This window comes from Metopolophium dirhodum, chromosome 4 (assembly GCF_019925205.1).
Source record: "Metopolophium dirhodum isolate CAU chromosome 4, ASM1992520v1, whole genome shotgun sequence".
Lineage (NCBI taxonomy): Eukaryota > Metazoa > Arthropoda > Insecta > Hemiptera > Aphididae > Metopolophium > Metopolophium dirhodum.
In genome coordinates this window covers 20,379,865-20,395,126 of record NC_083563.1, presented here as the reverse complement: position 1 = coordinate 20,395,126, position 15,262 = coordinate 20,379,865, and the positions used below count along the sequence as shown (strand labels likewise).

General features: G+C 31.0%; 1 protein-coding gene across 3 annotated transcripts; it reads right to left on the bottom strand.

Moving 5' to 3' along the window:
• Positions 1-576: 576 nt before the first annotated feature.
• LOC132942550 (splicing factor 3B subunit 3) lies at positions 577-13,561 on the bottom strand. 3 transcript variants are annotated; one of them, XM_061011077.1, is made up of 18 exons: positions 13,073-13,560; positions 12,185-12,435; positions 11,132-11,302; positions 10,896-11,068; positions 10,102-10,356; positions 8,805-9,046; positions 8,563-8,741; positions 6,445-6,600; positions 5,253-5,560; positions 4,469-4,624; positions 4,135-4,404; positions 3,524-4,059; positions 3,336-3,452; positions 3,041-3,206; positions 2,760-2,972; positions 2,253-2,402; positions 1,042-1,239; positions 577-975 (listed from the first exon to the last, which is right to left on the bottom strand). In XM_061011077.1, the coding sequence occupies exons 2-18, from the start codon at positions 12,408-12,410 to the stop codon at positions 835-837; spliced, it is 3,657 nt and encodes a 1,218-aa protein (XP_060867060.1). In that variant the 5' UTR covers positions 12,411-12,435; positions 13,073-13,560; the 3' UTR covers positions 577-834. The 3 variants fall into 3 exon arrangements, with proteins under 3 accessions (XP_060867060.1, XP_060867061.1, XP_060867062.1); XM_061011078.1 differs by lacking the exon at positions 13,073-13,560 and adding an exon at positions 12,537-12,792; XM_061011079.1 differs by lacking the exons at positions 577-975; positions 1,042-1,239; positions 2,253-2,402; ... (4 more) ...; positions 4,135-4,404; positions 4,469-4,624 and adding an exon at positions 6,085-6,119 and having other exon boundaries at positions 5,422-5,560; positions 13,073-13,561.
• Positions 13,562-15,262: the final 1,701 nt, after the last annotated feature.

The window sequence follows — 15,262 nt, the reverse complement described above, 5'->3', positions numbered from 1 at the left end:
ACCTTCCTTTCACAGACGACGCATCACATTTCCCCCCGACAACTAATGACTGTGCTAGACATTTTGTTTTACGGCAATCAGGATGGTGAACCGCGATCCATTAATTAAAATAGTACCACCCATCTATTCTGTCATCACTTGAGACAAGTTTCTACTACTATTCATATGACAATATTACCTCAAGTTCATAGACGCAAATCGCAGGGGTCTTAGCCCCCCACCCAAAAAAATAAAATTTTTAGTTGTGTGAGATGGAAGTTCCATCGGATTGATGTTGAAAATGTCAGGCCCCCGTGAAATTTTAAATAATTCCCGCCCTATGCTCAAATTCATTCCTTTTTTATATTCAATTAAAACAACCAATACCTTAATCGCCTTTAAGGCAGTATGCAGTGCTTGACTTGGGAACAAATTAGAAGAGGGTTGAAAGATCCAGAGTATAATAAAATTTTCATACCAGAATATTTAATGTCTTATTGATTAGGATAAACTACAAGGAGTACGCACAAACATTTACCTCCAAAAATAATAAGAATACAAATGTTGATAAAGATTAAAAAGGACAAAGAAAAATAATTTGGTCAAAAAATTGTTTACTAAACTATTTGGTGAACTCAGATGCTAAAACAATATCATGGTCTTATGAATAGATCTATTACACATAAAAAGTATTCAACATGACACACTGTGCTTAGACCAGGAACTTATTGTAACAAAGTTAGGCATTTTGTTAATTAAATTTGAACTGAACAACTTATTAAATAAAAATATAATTAATTACATATCAAATTGTTTAAAATAAATATAATACAAAAAACTAAGGTAAGTAATAAATTAAAATGCATATCTTGTCCTAATGTCTTCAAGTCTTTTAGACACTTCAGCAGGTGTTTTATCAAGATCTGCTGCAATGCTTTTCTGTTTTGCTATATCAATAGAATTATATTGTTCACAAAGGTCACCATCACAAACATTCTACATTAACAAGAAAAAATCAGTTTCTAAATATTGTAAAAAAAAATTGTTAATTAATTAACTTACTTTTACAGGGAAATAATAGGATCGATATGATAAATGATCTCTTCCACAAAGTGGTGGGTTCTCAGATCGCATGTGCATTTCAAGGTGCTGGAAAAAGTCTTGTTCTTCATGAGCAGTAAATGGCACGAGAACACCAATGGTACCAGTCACAGTAGCATAAACTAGAGACTCAGAACCACCCGGTATCAATGTAGCTTTCTAGAACAAAAATAAGAATACTTATTAATAACAACAAATAATAAATACATAATATGGACAATACAAGTTTTGAATTAATTTCAAAACTTGAATTGTCAGGAATATGATTGTAATTATAATTTAAATGTAAGTGATATAACCATTATATCATTAGACATATTACATTAAAATTCATCAAATTAAAAACAGCTATCATTTTTTATTTTATTTTATACAGACTTAACTTATTAGTAATTATTGATAAATAGTTTTAGCATGCAATTTTAGGGTGGCACTACAAGTGCCCTCCCTTATCTGTCAGTCTCGCTATGTAAATAATATCTTAGAATCAAAATTACTTATTGAACAGATGTTGTATAGATTGTAACTAAATATATTTTTAATTATAAAAAAAAGCATGTCATTTTAAAATAACTTAATCTTCAATTAAAAAACCAAAATATAAATACTCATTAATATAATTTATTATGTAGTGTATAATTCCAAGACAGTTAAATTGGTTTCAAAACTACGTCTTTTATTAATGTATTTGTTTATTGTAAATAAATAATTCAAATTGTAAATATTGTTTTATCAAATCTATAAATTAATATATACTATACTCTATTCGGAATGAGATCGTACCCCAGCGACGACCAGTTTTCGTCGGACGGTGGTCAGACATAAAGTCAGACGTCATACTACGGCGACGCATTGGACAATGGCACGGAATAAAGCCACGCCCATGCGCACGACTTGGCTGCCGGGGTACGATCTCATTCCGAATAGTAGAGTATAATAATTTAATTTCTATATAATTGTCTGATCGGCCATAGTAAAATCATTAACAACATTTAATATCATTTACAACTCATAAGTCTAACGTGTGCGAGATATTAACATCATATTATCAAACAATTTTTTTTTATATTTATCAAATGAAATAGTAAATTAAAAACCAAACGAAAGGTACAAAAAAACCAATATTATAGAAATGCAAATTATATGGATATTTTTTTAATTAAATTACATACTTGTATTGAAGTACAAATTTCTCCAATATGGAAATTCACAATGAAATCAGCTTTTTGGGAAGCTCCATTAAGTAACCCACGATCCCACAGGCTTTTATTACCTGTTGGATCATCATCAACTTCATCGGATATTGATGAAGCTAGGCGAACCTGAAATTGTTAAAACATAAATGATTATTTTTTTCCTTTCACTTTTCATAAGAATTATAGTTACTAATAATTAGATACTAATTACTAGATACTAATAATTTAATTTTTATAAAATTGTCTGATCAGTCATAATAAAAATTAATCATTTACAACTCATAAGTCTAACGTGTGCGAGATATTAACATCATCTCAGACAATTTTTTTATATTTATCAAATGAATTAGTAAATTAAAAACAAACGAAGGGTACAAAAACCAATATTATAGAAATACAAATTATATGGATATTTTTAAGTTAAATTAACATATTATATTATGTACTTATTGTATATTGAAGTACAAATTAAAAAAAACGTACCACTGAAATATTTCCACATTTGTCAGCTGTAGCAACTGTATTGTAATCAAGAATTTCCATAGCAGTAATATATCTAGGTTGTGTATCATCAGCAAAAATAATTAATTGATTTTCATTACGCTTATATCGTACCATATATACACTTTCTTGAACATCACTCACATATATTCTACAGCCCATAACACGAATTCCCATTATTAATAATGGTATTTGCTGTAAAATAGTAACAATTTAATAAGCATTTAACAAAGTAGTATAATAATTTATAAATATTCACTAACTTTATTTTCACATTTCCGTAAGAGTTTCTTTTTACCAATATCATAAAGTCTTAAAATTCTACCAATACCAATTATCACACGTCCCTGGAATCCACATATAGCAGTTGGTACATTATCAACAGTAGTCTTATGGACCAGTTCCAAAGAAGTGCACGTTGGGTTAACTCTGAAAACAACAATATATAATATAAAAATAAATGTTAACTAAGAATATTAGAACAATATTGTTAAGTAAAATCTGATGTATTTATTTAGATATTTTAATTTGTTTTAAAACATATTCATCTTAACTTACTTATAAGTGTAAATATATCCACAGGTAACATGTCTTGGGTTTAGGTGAAGTTCATTTGCAACACCAAAAAGAACAAACTGTGAATCTGGATAACTTGAAAAACGCACTAGAGCAACACTGCAAAATACAGACATTAATTAACAAGAAAAAAAAACATGAATATGTAACATATTAAATTTAATACAAACCTCATTACTGCTTCATTTTGAGGGAACCTATAAACAGCTTCTGTTATGCCTTGAACTGGATTAAACAATCTGACTAATGATGCCCACATTCCAGGACCAGCTTTAGGAGCACCAAAAATATTTTCTGGTAAATCTTCATTCAAAAAAGCTTCAGCCATTTCCTTGGCTAATTCTTGTTCTTCTTCTCCAGCAGCTTCCTGCATTTCTTCTGCCATTTGTATCCGCCTCTGTTTTTTGGTTTGCTCAGTGTAGGCATTGTGTTCAGTTTCAACCACAATTAAATGAGCAGAATCAGGGTGGATAACAAACTTTCTGGGCGTATATTCAACCGGGAATGAAACTTGGTTGAAAACAGCACCCAATTTTTCTAAAGCCAAAATGCGCAAGGTATTACCAGATATAGCAACTATGCCTTCGGGACACTGTTCCGAAGAGAAACCAGATGCATATTCCAAACTTTCATATGACAATGGAGTTAAGTGAAAACGATTTTGGTAATAATAACTGAGCCATGATCTACTTGACATGGCAAGTACCTATAAAAAAAATATAGACATGATTAAAACAACACGTCTTGTAAATCATAATTTGTTAAAGGTACTACAACTTACTGCTTCATTTCCCCTGGTTCTGATTTTAAATAGTTTTACAGGTTTGCCTCCCAAGTAACGGGCTCGTGTATCAGCCATTTCTCCAGTAACACCATCCAGTACTGTACGAAGTAAAACACCATTTTGTAAACCAATGTTCAAATACAGCATTGAAAGTGAATTCATAGCTGGTTCATCTGAAGAACCGCCATCACTAGCGCCCATTTCTACAATACATAACGATTCTGGCATGGCCGGTATCGCTTGCATTTTAAGTTGCACTAAACAGTCCTTTAAATACAAAATTAATATTTAATATTATAATATTAGAAACAATATTAAAATAAAAACTTACTGTAGTATCTAAAGAAATGATACGGACAGTTTCATCAGTCAAACCAACAGCTAAAAAGCGTGACATCTGTTCCCCAGAAGGGGCATTTGCTAATGCCATACAAAGAACATCAGAATTCATTTCTTTACGATCTTTATGTTCATTTAAATGTCCAGTCTAGAGGAAAATACATCAATTATCACTAAAATTATATACAATAAAATATTTAAGAATCAAATTTTATGTCAAAAAACAAAAAAAATGTGTAAACATGGTTCACTTCAATGAGCATGTATCGGCTATTAGAAGGCGACATATTTGCTATTTTATCTAGCATCAATTTTATAAATCTTTGTAATTATCCAATTTAAAATAAATAATTCAAATGTATAATGCACATGACCTCACTTTATTTAAATGTAGTTATACAATTTTTGATCGTATGGTAAATGTACAAACATGGTTCACTTCAATGAGCATGTATCGGCTTTTAGAAGGCGACATATTTGTTATTTTTTTTTAGCATCTTATAAAATAATTTATTTGAAACATTTCATTAAATTTAATATTTCATATTATTAATGATGCAATTAAGTTAATAAATATATAATACCATAAATGGTCATAGTAAAATTCATAATATTATTATCTTAACAATATAAAGTTCTATAATCTACCTAAATAGTTTAATTTTTTAGTTAATTTGGGCATAACTATCAGTAAATGATGTGATGATTTTATGGTATACACATGAATTATTGTAGAGTATACAGTTTCGGTCATTAATAATAGATAATTTATTTACCGGATCCATTTCAAAATATACAAGTTCACCACCACCGAGGGCAATTACAACTTGTCGTTGATTAGCAGCACACTTAACAATCTTCTTTTTTTCAGGGGCTTTCCAGTCGTGCATTCGTTTGTCAGAACGTATGTGGCGCACACCATTAGGATATATTTGTACAACAGCATCATCACCTAATGGAGAACAAGATAGTGTTGGCGTAGTTCCTAAGAAACCTGAATCCGAAACTTCTTCCACAGTTTCTCCAATAGACAATACTAGAGTGGCATTTGAGAAAGACACAATGATATAGGCATCAAAATTTTCTGAAAGAATGAAAACAAAAAAAATTATAATAAAATATTGATTTAAATGTTGGTAGATGGATAAATTTTGGATCAAAAAGGAAAACAAAATGTAAAACAATTTAACTATGATCTCTTAAGAAACAAAATAAAAAGTTGGCTAGTATTGAAAAAAGTTGATTTATCAGAAAAGGTTATTAACTATATTATATCATTAAATTAATCAAAAATCAGAATCAATACGGTAAAAACTTTTGAAGACTTGAAGTTGTATTTTATCAAAATAAGTTAAACTACGTTGTGATCAATAGTAGACAACTAGTTGATTGTTTAGTGTTGGAATGTCCAATATTAGGACTCATCCCATTAACATCAAGATGCTGAAACAGTGAAAATATTATACACCAGTATTTTCTTGTCAGTTTATAATTTATCTTACAACATAAATTAAGAAACTCGTTTTTCTTTAATTATTTCGGCTGAGGAAGTGTTCTTATTTTATAAATGGATTTCTTCAATCACTCCCGTCCAACTCTAAAACTTACCTATTTGATTCAGAGCCACTACGGTGATTCAATACCTGAAAAATAAACGAACTGATGTTTGATAGATTTTATAATCTATTCACCAGCGCATTAATATACGATTGGATTTTAAGATTTTATAAGAATATTCAAATATATGAGTGGACATTTTGGGAGGTTTTAAGATAATTTATAAATAACCTAGTACCTGCCTAATTATAAATGAAAGATAAAGCAAGCAAATTAAGTATTGGTACAGCCTAAAACTTAAATATAATAACTTTTTAAGTTTAAGTACTATCAAATATAAAATTGAAAATAAATACTAATCCAAAGTTCTGTTAACTATTTTGTGTTAAAAATTAATGTTTAAAATCTTACCATCCGCTCTTCTTTTCACGGTCCATACTGCATTTGGACTCCCAGGTAGTTCAGATACTGCCATTTCTGAAACTTCAAGCCCATGCCTTAAAACTCTTAAGGTAGATCTTGAACCTCGACCACAAGCCATATATAATTGTGGAGTATCTTCAGCGGCTAAAACACAAAATCAATATCTGCATTAAATAATTGAAAAAAGTTCAAAAAACATAGCTTTAACTTTTTAAGTTTTAACCGATGTTGTTTTATATTTAAGTAATTTTAAATCCTTAATCAGATCCGCAGATTAACACTGGCATCATTTAACATTCAGTGAAATCGTGTATTTTATCATCATTTTTAAGAAGGTATTTTTGAATTATGACAAATAGTATTTATTTTAGAAGATTAACATATAAAATGTATCGAGTGTTTCCTCACAACTAGTTTAATATACAACTAAGCTGTAGGATAGTTAAACGAATTTTTCTCCCAACCAATATTGAACTTTTAACCAAAATGATCAAAAATGGTAAGTTGTTGGTAATAAGTTTGATTTTGATAAAGTTTATTTGAAATTTATAAATCAGATCCGCAGATTAACACTGGCATCATTTAATATTCAGCCAAATCGTGTATGTTATCATCATTTTTAAATAGCTAATAGGTTATTAATATGGATAGTGAAAAATAGTCTTTATTTTAAGACATAAACATATAAAATGTATCGAGTGTTTCCACACAACTAGTTTAATAAACAACTAAGCTGTAGGATAGTTAAACGAATTTTTCTCCCAACCAATATTGAACTTTTAACCAAAATGATCAAAAATGGTAAGTTGTTGGTAAAATGTTTAATTTCTATTTGAGTTTATATGAAAATATACTAAATCAGATCCGCAGATTAACACTGACATCATTTAATATTCAGTCAAATTGTGTATGTTATCATCATTTTCAAATAGCTATTAGGTATTAGTATGAATATTGAAAAATTGCATTTATTTTTTAATGTAAAATTAAATATAAAAATGTATCGAGTGTTTCCACACAACTAGTTTAATCAACAACTAAGCTGTAGGATAGTTAAACGAGTTTTTCTTCCAACCAATATTGAACTTTTAACCAAAATGATCAAAAATGGTAAGTTGTTGGTAATATGTTTAATTTCTATTTGAGTTTACATGAAAATATACTAAATCAGATCCGCAGATTAACACTGACATCATTCAATATTCAGCCAAATCGTGTATTTTATCATCATTTTTTAATTGTTAATAGGTATTAGTATGAAAATTGAAAAATTGTCTGTATTATAAGTGTTTCTCAACTAGTGGTACGCCGAAAGCTTGTATGTGGTACAAAGAAAAATTATTCATTATCTTAAGTAAATTTTATTTTATTTTTTTGATATTAATAATATAAATAACAATTGTACATATTAATGCTATTATAACAATTTACAAGTTCCTAGTAAAATTAATTTCCATACAATATGTAAAATAATGTATTCACTATTCATTTAAGATAAGCAAAAAAAAAAGGTTTCGTGGTCTAGAAAATTGACAAACTATGTTGGTGGTACGCGGATATAAAAAGGTTGAGTACCGCTGTTCTAGATATAAAAATGTATCGAGTGTTTCCACACAACTAGTTTAATTAACAACTAAGCTGTAGGATAGTTAAACGATTTTTTTTCCCAACCAATATTGAACTTTCAACCAAAATGATCAAAAATGGTAAGTTGTTGGTGATATGCTTAATTTCTATTTAAGTTTATATGAAATTCCTAAGTCAGATCCGCAGATTAACACTGGCATCATTTAACATTCAGTGAAATCGTGTATTTTATCATCATTTTAAAGAGAATAATAGGTTATTACCCATGAATATTGAAAAATGGTCATTACTTTAGGAACATAAACTTTTTGAAATATAAAAATGTATCGAGTGTTTCCACACAACTAGTTTAATTAACAAATAAGCTGTAGGATAGTTAAACGATTTTATTTTCCCAACCAATATTGAACTTTCAACCAAAATGATCAAAAATGGTAAGTTGTTGGTAAATCTATTTATGTAGGAAAGTTTAATCAAGTCCCATCATATTAAGATAAGTATACAATGTAAGATTATTACCTAAATCAGCAACTTGACACGCCATAATAGGTGATAATGAATCCATTTCATCAACTAATACTAAATTTCTCAGTTGTCTTGGAGCAAAAAAAAATGTATCCCCTTCTTCGAGAGGCATTGCTGAACTGAACTCTGGCTCGTCGTCATCATCACCCAAATTAGCAATCTGGTACAGGTAACTGTATAATTTGAAAATATTAATACTTATTTGTTATCAATCAAGTTGCAACTATAATACTTACTGATTACCAAACTCTGATGCTACAAATAAAAACCCAGTTTTTAGGACACACATGGCAGAAGCTACCGGGACAGTATCAAAATACTTCAGTCTAATTTCTGTAACAAACTCTTCATTTGTCTCTAATGTCACTTTGAAAACATCACCTTGTTCAGTCTGAACCAAGAAGAAAAACATAGATTTAGTCTTGTGTGTAGCACTACAAACTAGAATCATTCCTCTTTCGGGATCGTCCAAATCATTCTGAAAATGTAAAATAACTTTATTATTATCAAACCAAATCAATAATTACAGTTATGTATAAGGTACCAAATTACTTATTTTCATCAAATACAGTAGATATTCTAGTTTAAATGTCACTGTTTATTGTTAGACAGTACAGAAAGAAATTATACTAAATAAAATCCAAACATAGAAGTATCATCTATTACTATAGCACTCAATTTACGACCGATGTGGGAAAAATACTCGCACATAAGAGATACCTATAGTGCATTAATATAATTCAATACATATTACACTATGTATGTGGGATAATGTATTATCGTCAGCCTTATTGTTATATTATATTAGTATCAGTCTTATTGTTACTATTTTCAAGTTGTAGTCCATCCATGTGGTCTCAGTGAACCATGATGTTGTGTACTGAGTAGTTTATCTTACATTATAGTAATTTAATAGTACTTGATCTATCTTTGTTAATGCTTGTTAATCATAAACAGCCAGTTTAATGTTATGCAACAATGTATCAACTTTAACATATATCATTTTTGTCATTTTTAAAATGGTGACCATTATAAGAAAATGTAAAATAAACTAATAAATTATTAATACCACACCAGCATTTGTTGTCTCTATTTTATAATTGCATAACATACCAAATGTACGTTCAGCTGTTCACGTAGTTTTATAAATTTTAGTAATTCAGTGAATTTAAGTATCATACCTAAGTAACAACATTGTGTTTTTTGTCACAGGTGTTATTCAAAAGCAAATTTGGACTGATATTAAAATTAATAAAACTGAAAGTAAACATTACTGTTATGCTCTTGTAAGACGTAGAAAATAAATGTTGGCGTGACGCCCTCTTAATATACTTATATTACCTAATTATTGTTAGATAGTACTAATAAGGAATTACATTCATATAAAATATAATCCAATAAAACATGTAGCACAATATTAGATTATTGTAGCACTCATTAACGACCGGTGTGGGAAAAATACTCGCACACAAGAGATACCTATAGTGCACGAAAATAAAATAGAAATAACATTATATCAAAAAATCTATTTACACGTCTACGTGGAATTGGACATCGAATGTCTGGTTGTTCTCCTTGATTTTTGTAGGTAATATAATTTTCTGAACATATTAGTACACCACCCGGTCCATCTTTATCACCAGGAACAGTAATAAGAGAATTAGCATGTTCTTCTAAAGGTTCACTATATTTACGAACTACATGATTTAAACCAAAATCAACTTCATAAAATGTAAGAGTCTGCCTTGTAGTTTGTACAGCTTCTCCAGTTGGATCTGCATCAACTTCCTACAAACATGAATAAAATAAAGGTATTTATATTTTATTTATTTATTATGAAGTCATGGGCCTTAAGATGTTATATTAAAATAAGACTTAAGTTCAATCCTATTTTAGTGAAATATGGAATAAACTTTAGTTTCTTGAATCAATTTTAAATATTTTAACTTAAATTTGCAATTTTTGTTATTTATCTTGGTATTGGTACTGATGGTGAAGTTAGAAATGGAAATAGATATCTGAAGTTTTTCGTTTTCATAGCTATTGTAGCTCCCTATTCTAATATTATATCATGAATAATGAGGTTTATGGATAACCAGAGTGCATGACTCAAACACTACTACAAACCTCAAGAAATTTTGTATACTTATTTATAGTGACACAATGTTATTTTTCATAACAAATAGAGGAATGTTTCTATTGAATCGTTCAAGCAAGTGTAAATTAATAAAAATACTTCACCACCATTTTCAGCAAACCAAAATACAGAAGTTCTCCCCAAAAATTAGTTAAAAATATGGTTTTATACATTCTAACATTTTGTTTACCTCGTAGTCAATTTCAAGGCAAGCGAAAATTGGATTGTCAAAAGCTACATCAATTCCAACCATGTGATACACGAGTGTATTGCTTTTATTAGCTTCCAAAGGTGATGAAATTGTAAGCCGTGCTTCAGCATCTCTGTTAGGAATGTACACCAATTTTTGTTTTTCTACAGCACCTAGAGTAAATGTTTGAAAATTAGTAACAAATATTTATTTATTTGATCTTATTTAAGATATACCAATCATTATAGCTCTTCCTTTTGGATCAATGGCCAAATACTGTCCCGGAACAATTCGCCTGCATCCACTCTTTCCAAAAGTTTCTTGATGCACTTTATCTAAGACATTTTTTGAGGGTAGATATTCCAATATAACAATTCTTCCGGAATCAGAACCAACAACTATGTAATCTAAAGTATAATTTTAACACATATTAAAACAAATTAAAATAAATAGGTACTTCAATAAAATTTTACTTTCAAACAATAATAAAATTGAAGAACATTCTACAATCGACTATATATATTCATTGTGTTGGGGAATAGTAGTATATTGGAAACTATACTCCGCGCCACAAGAGAACACATACGGCTCACGCATCTAAATGACTGCGCTCCGTCGTCTCGAGACAAAATTTCCCCCACCATGCGGCAGCTGGTCTGCACATACAGTGGCTCAAGTAACACAATATAAACACGCGCCGTGTTGATGATTTCTTGATCGTCATTATTCATTGTAGTTTATAAAGTTAATAAAGTAAAGACAAATATGGGCGCGAAACCGGGAAACTGGACACGTTACAAAAGAATAAACGGCATTGAAAAAATGTTATTATTGTATTCGCAGTGTATACAGATGTCAACAAATATCGAAGCGCTTCAACGGGTTGCGCTCGAGCTGGTAAACTGGTAAGGATGCGCGAAAAAAAACTTGTTGGCCACCGTATGTGTTCTCTCGTGGCGCGGAGTATAGTATTCTTCTGTTTCATTGGTTTGCTTGTTTTCAAGGTTACTCAAACATTTAAGCAACACAACACGCCATTTCTTATGCCGGGTCCACACATACTAAAAATGTAAGCAAAAAACTCAACTTTACCATCACGACAGGACCATAATTTTTAATTAATTGTTTTGTTTTAATTTTGTTGTCTCTACATGGACCCGGCTTTATATCAAATAATTGAATATTGAAACTAATGTATGGAGTTAAGAACGAATTAATGCTGAAATATCCTAGCAAAAAAAAATATTATGTTAAGGTAATTAAAACATGGTTAAAAAACAAGATTTTACCTTTAGTACCGCCGGACTGCCTAAAACTCATCAGAGCACGAATAATTCCAAATACTTCTACAGTTAACAATGTGTGGACTTTGCCAGTGTTTGGATCAGGTCTCATTAGCTCTAAAGATTTTCCTCGAGAGACTAAGATTTCTTGTATTTTTCCTCCACTGAAATTTCCATGGATAGCGTGCGTAATGCCGCTACCCCGTTGCAATGTCATATTGTATAAATACATGATTGTCTTTTTCTGGTCGGTTTATCTAGAATAAAAACAAAAAAAATGAATGTAACACATTATGTCAAAAAACCATAAGTTACCTAGTATGTACTTTAAAATATTATAATATAATATAATACCTACGTCAATAGGTATCAGTATTTTATCACGTTATACAGCACCAAAATAATGCTACGAAAGTTGAAAAAAAAAATGGATAGGTAGTTGTTACTAGTTACTGTGAAAAGTTCAGAAGACACAACGGAAGTCGAAAACCGGGTTAACGTTTTGTTGTCTTGTTAGACTTTAGTCGGTTTTATGAAACACGCGCACGCGTACCAAGTCGTCACACGCATATCGAGGGCGGCGCATGGTGGCGTGCACACAGCACACTGCACAGCTTGACTCTTGAGCAGTTTGGCGGGGCGGGTTAGGAGCGGCGTAAATTGTAAAAACGATGTTTTAACCTCAAAAAAATACATATTCAAATTTTCTAATGTGATAGCCGGTGGTGAAGAGGAGGGTCGGAGGGACCGGCCGGAATGCCCGGAATACACACATTGGCACTTATTTAACTACGACTACAGGCCGCGTCATGTACGTCGGAAATAGATTAGAATAAAATATGGTAGTTGCCTGGTCTGAAATGTGAATACTGACTAATAAAACTATTATATTACCTGTCAAGGTGCCTAATCTAGATTCTCTTCCGTTCACGCAGCAATCGCACTACGACGAACGAACGGCGAAGGTTTTTGGCAGCATTGTCGACAACACGTCTGGCAAAAGCCGGACTGGCGGCCAGACAGAGCGATCAATCGGCCAAGACGGCGATTCTTCGGACGGGTCTAAACTCGATTGATCGCCCGTTCACAACACGAAACGGCAGACCGCCGGGCACATACGAACCATTTGCCTTTGCTGTGTTTGGTTACGAACACGCGTTATGTATTGCACTAATAAGTAAAAACGAGTTACTTTATAGGTCCGTGCTCAAATAGCAATCGCGATGCAAAACAACTTAACCAAGTAATGACGCACAAGAATTTGCAACTTGAGAGCCGAGAACAAACAAATTAAATTTAGCTATACAGACGTTATAATAGTCTATCGGTCGGACGGACGAAGCGGCGAAGCCATTACGGCATTACCATTTGGCATTTAGTAATTACCAATTACCAGTTACCACGGTGCATCACCACAACGTCGCGTGTGGTGGGCGGTCCGCGTGACAGTTGTACCACATGCGACAATAAGAAATTTCTCTATCGTTTTGTTTCTACTGTGTCGCTTTTATTCCCACGCATTTTCGAATATTTGAAATCTATCATGCTGTATTGATGAAAGGCACAAACAAATTTAGAAAATTATTAGTTTGGACCCGTCTAATTGTGGATACCGATAAATACCCCATCGGAAACACGTCATATTATTGGAACTGTATTTTTATTGAATCATATTTCTTAGGAATCTTTGAAAAATATTTTTTCTGAATAATATTTATCTAGTATAAGCTTACAAGTCAATAGGTCATAAGGGGATAGCACACAGTGCCTGGTTTTTCACTAAATACTCAATATTTACAAACTTCTGAGTGAGTAAATGACTTACAATTTATTCAAGATGTTGTTCTCGTATTCAAACGACTGACAAATGGTGCGCAGCAGGTGCTATTGACACAAATGTTATAATACCTACGTGTCATACAGATGTTGTTTGTACTAGCCATATTAATATGTATAATACACTAGTATTATACTCGTTGTCTATATTATCGACTAATACATAACTTTTACTTCAGACATAAGAACACAACCGAACTCAAAAGAAATAAAAATCCTCGATTGCTCGTAGTGCGTAGCGTCATTAACAAAACAGATAATAAAATAAGTAACTAGGAATTACTATTGATCAGCAACTCAAATGAGATGCACACATAAAATACAATGATTAAACTACGTAAATTACACTATTGTTGATTATCGATGCAAGAAAATTCCTTAATATTCATAAACTCTACATTTGATATAATTTTCCATGACCCAATATAGGATACTGAGATAGGCCATTCAACTGCTTTATATTTGTAATATATTTTGGCTAATAAATTATTATTACTATTATTACTATTACTATGTTTATAACGTCTCAAAGCAATATTTATTTTCCTTCTCAGCACCACCAGGGTCGTCCTGAACAAAAATTGAGGCAGTCAGGCTATAAACTTGACGACTCTACATTCTTTTTTCGCTTTCCTAGCTTTAATCTATTCTTTATAATTTTTTTAATTCCTCATGTGAAGATAAAAATATCATACTTCTACAGCGCCCATAATGATGCATATTTACCACCCAAATTAAAAAAAATTGTCAAAATTCTAAATTCAGACGCTCATGAAAAATTAGATACATTTATAATAGAGGTTAAATCAAAAATGTCCGCAAATTTTTACAATCACTTGAAAAATAAATTTGAAAAAAAAGGTCGTCCGTAAAGTAGTATTTTAAGTATGATTTAATTAATCAGAATAAAGAAGGAGGGAGACATTTTTTAAATTTGAATTGCAAGCCTTCGTGCCAAACCCAGTCATCAAAGGCTTGTGAAACATCTAAAAAAATACAAGAGCAATACAATTTTCAAAAACCCAAAAAAAATTATTTTGCGTGAATCCGTTTTGTCTATGTTGCGAGTGGGCGAGAGATAGAAAACAAACAGCTTGTACTAAGTGCAGCTGACATCAGTGACATCCTCATAATAGCAATATCGTATAGGTTATAGGTATAATTAATAATAAATAATAAATAGTAAGTAACCAGTAAGTAAGTACTAAGACATTATTGTATTAAGTATAATATTTTTTTCTTTCAGTC

Coding starts and splice junctions, on each gene's coding strand:
- LOC132942550 (XM_061011077.1), bottom strand. CDS start 12,410: ATGTATTTATACAATATGACATTGCAACGGGGTAGCGGCATTACGCAC. Junction 8,742..8,804: donor GCATCAGAGTTTGGTAATCA/GTAAGTATTATA, acceptor CAAATTATACAG/TTACCTGTACCAGATTGCTA. Junction 2,403..2,759: donor AATGTGGAAATATTTCAGTG/GTACGTTTTTTT, acceptor TAACAATTTCAG/GTTCGCCTAGCTTCATCAAT.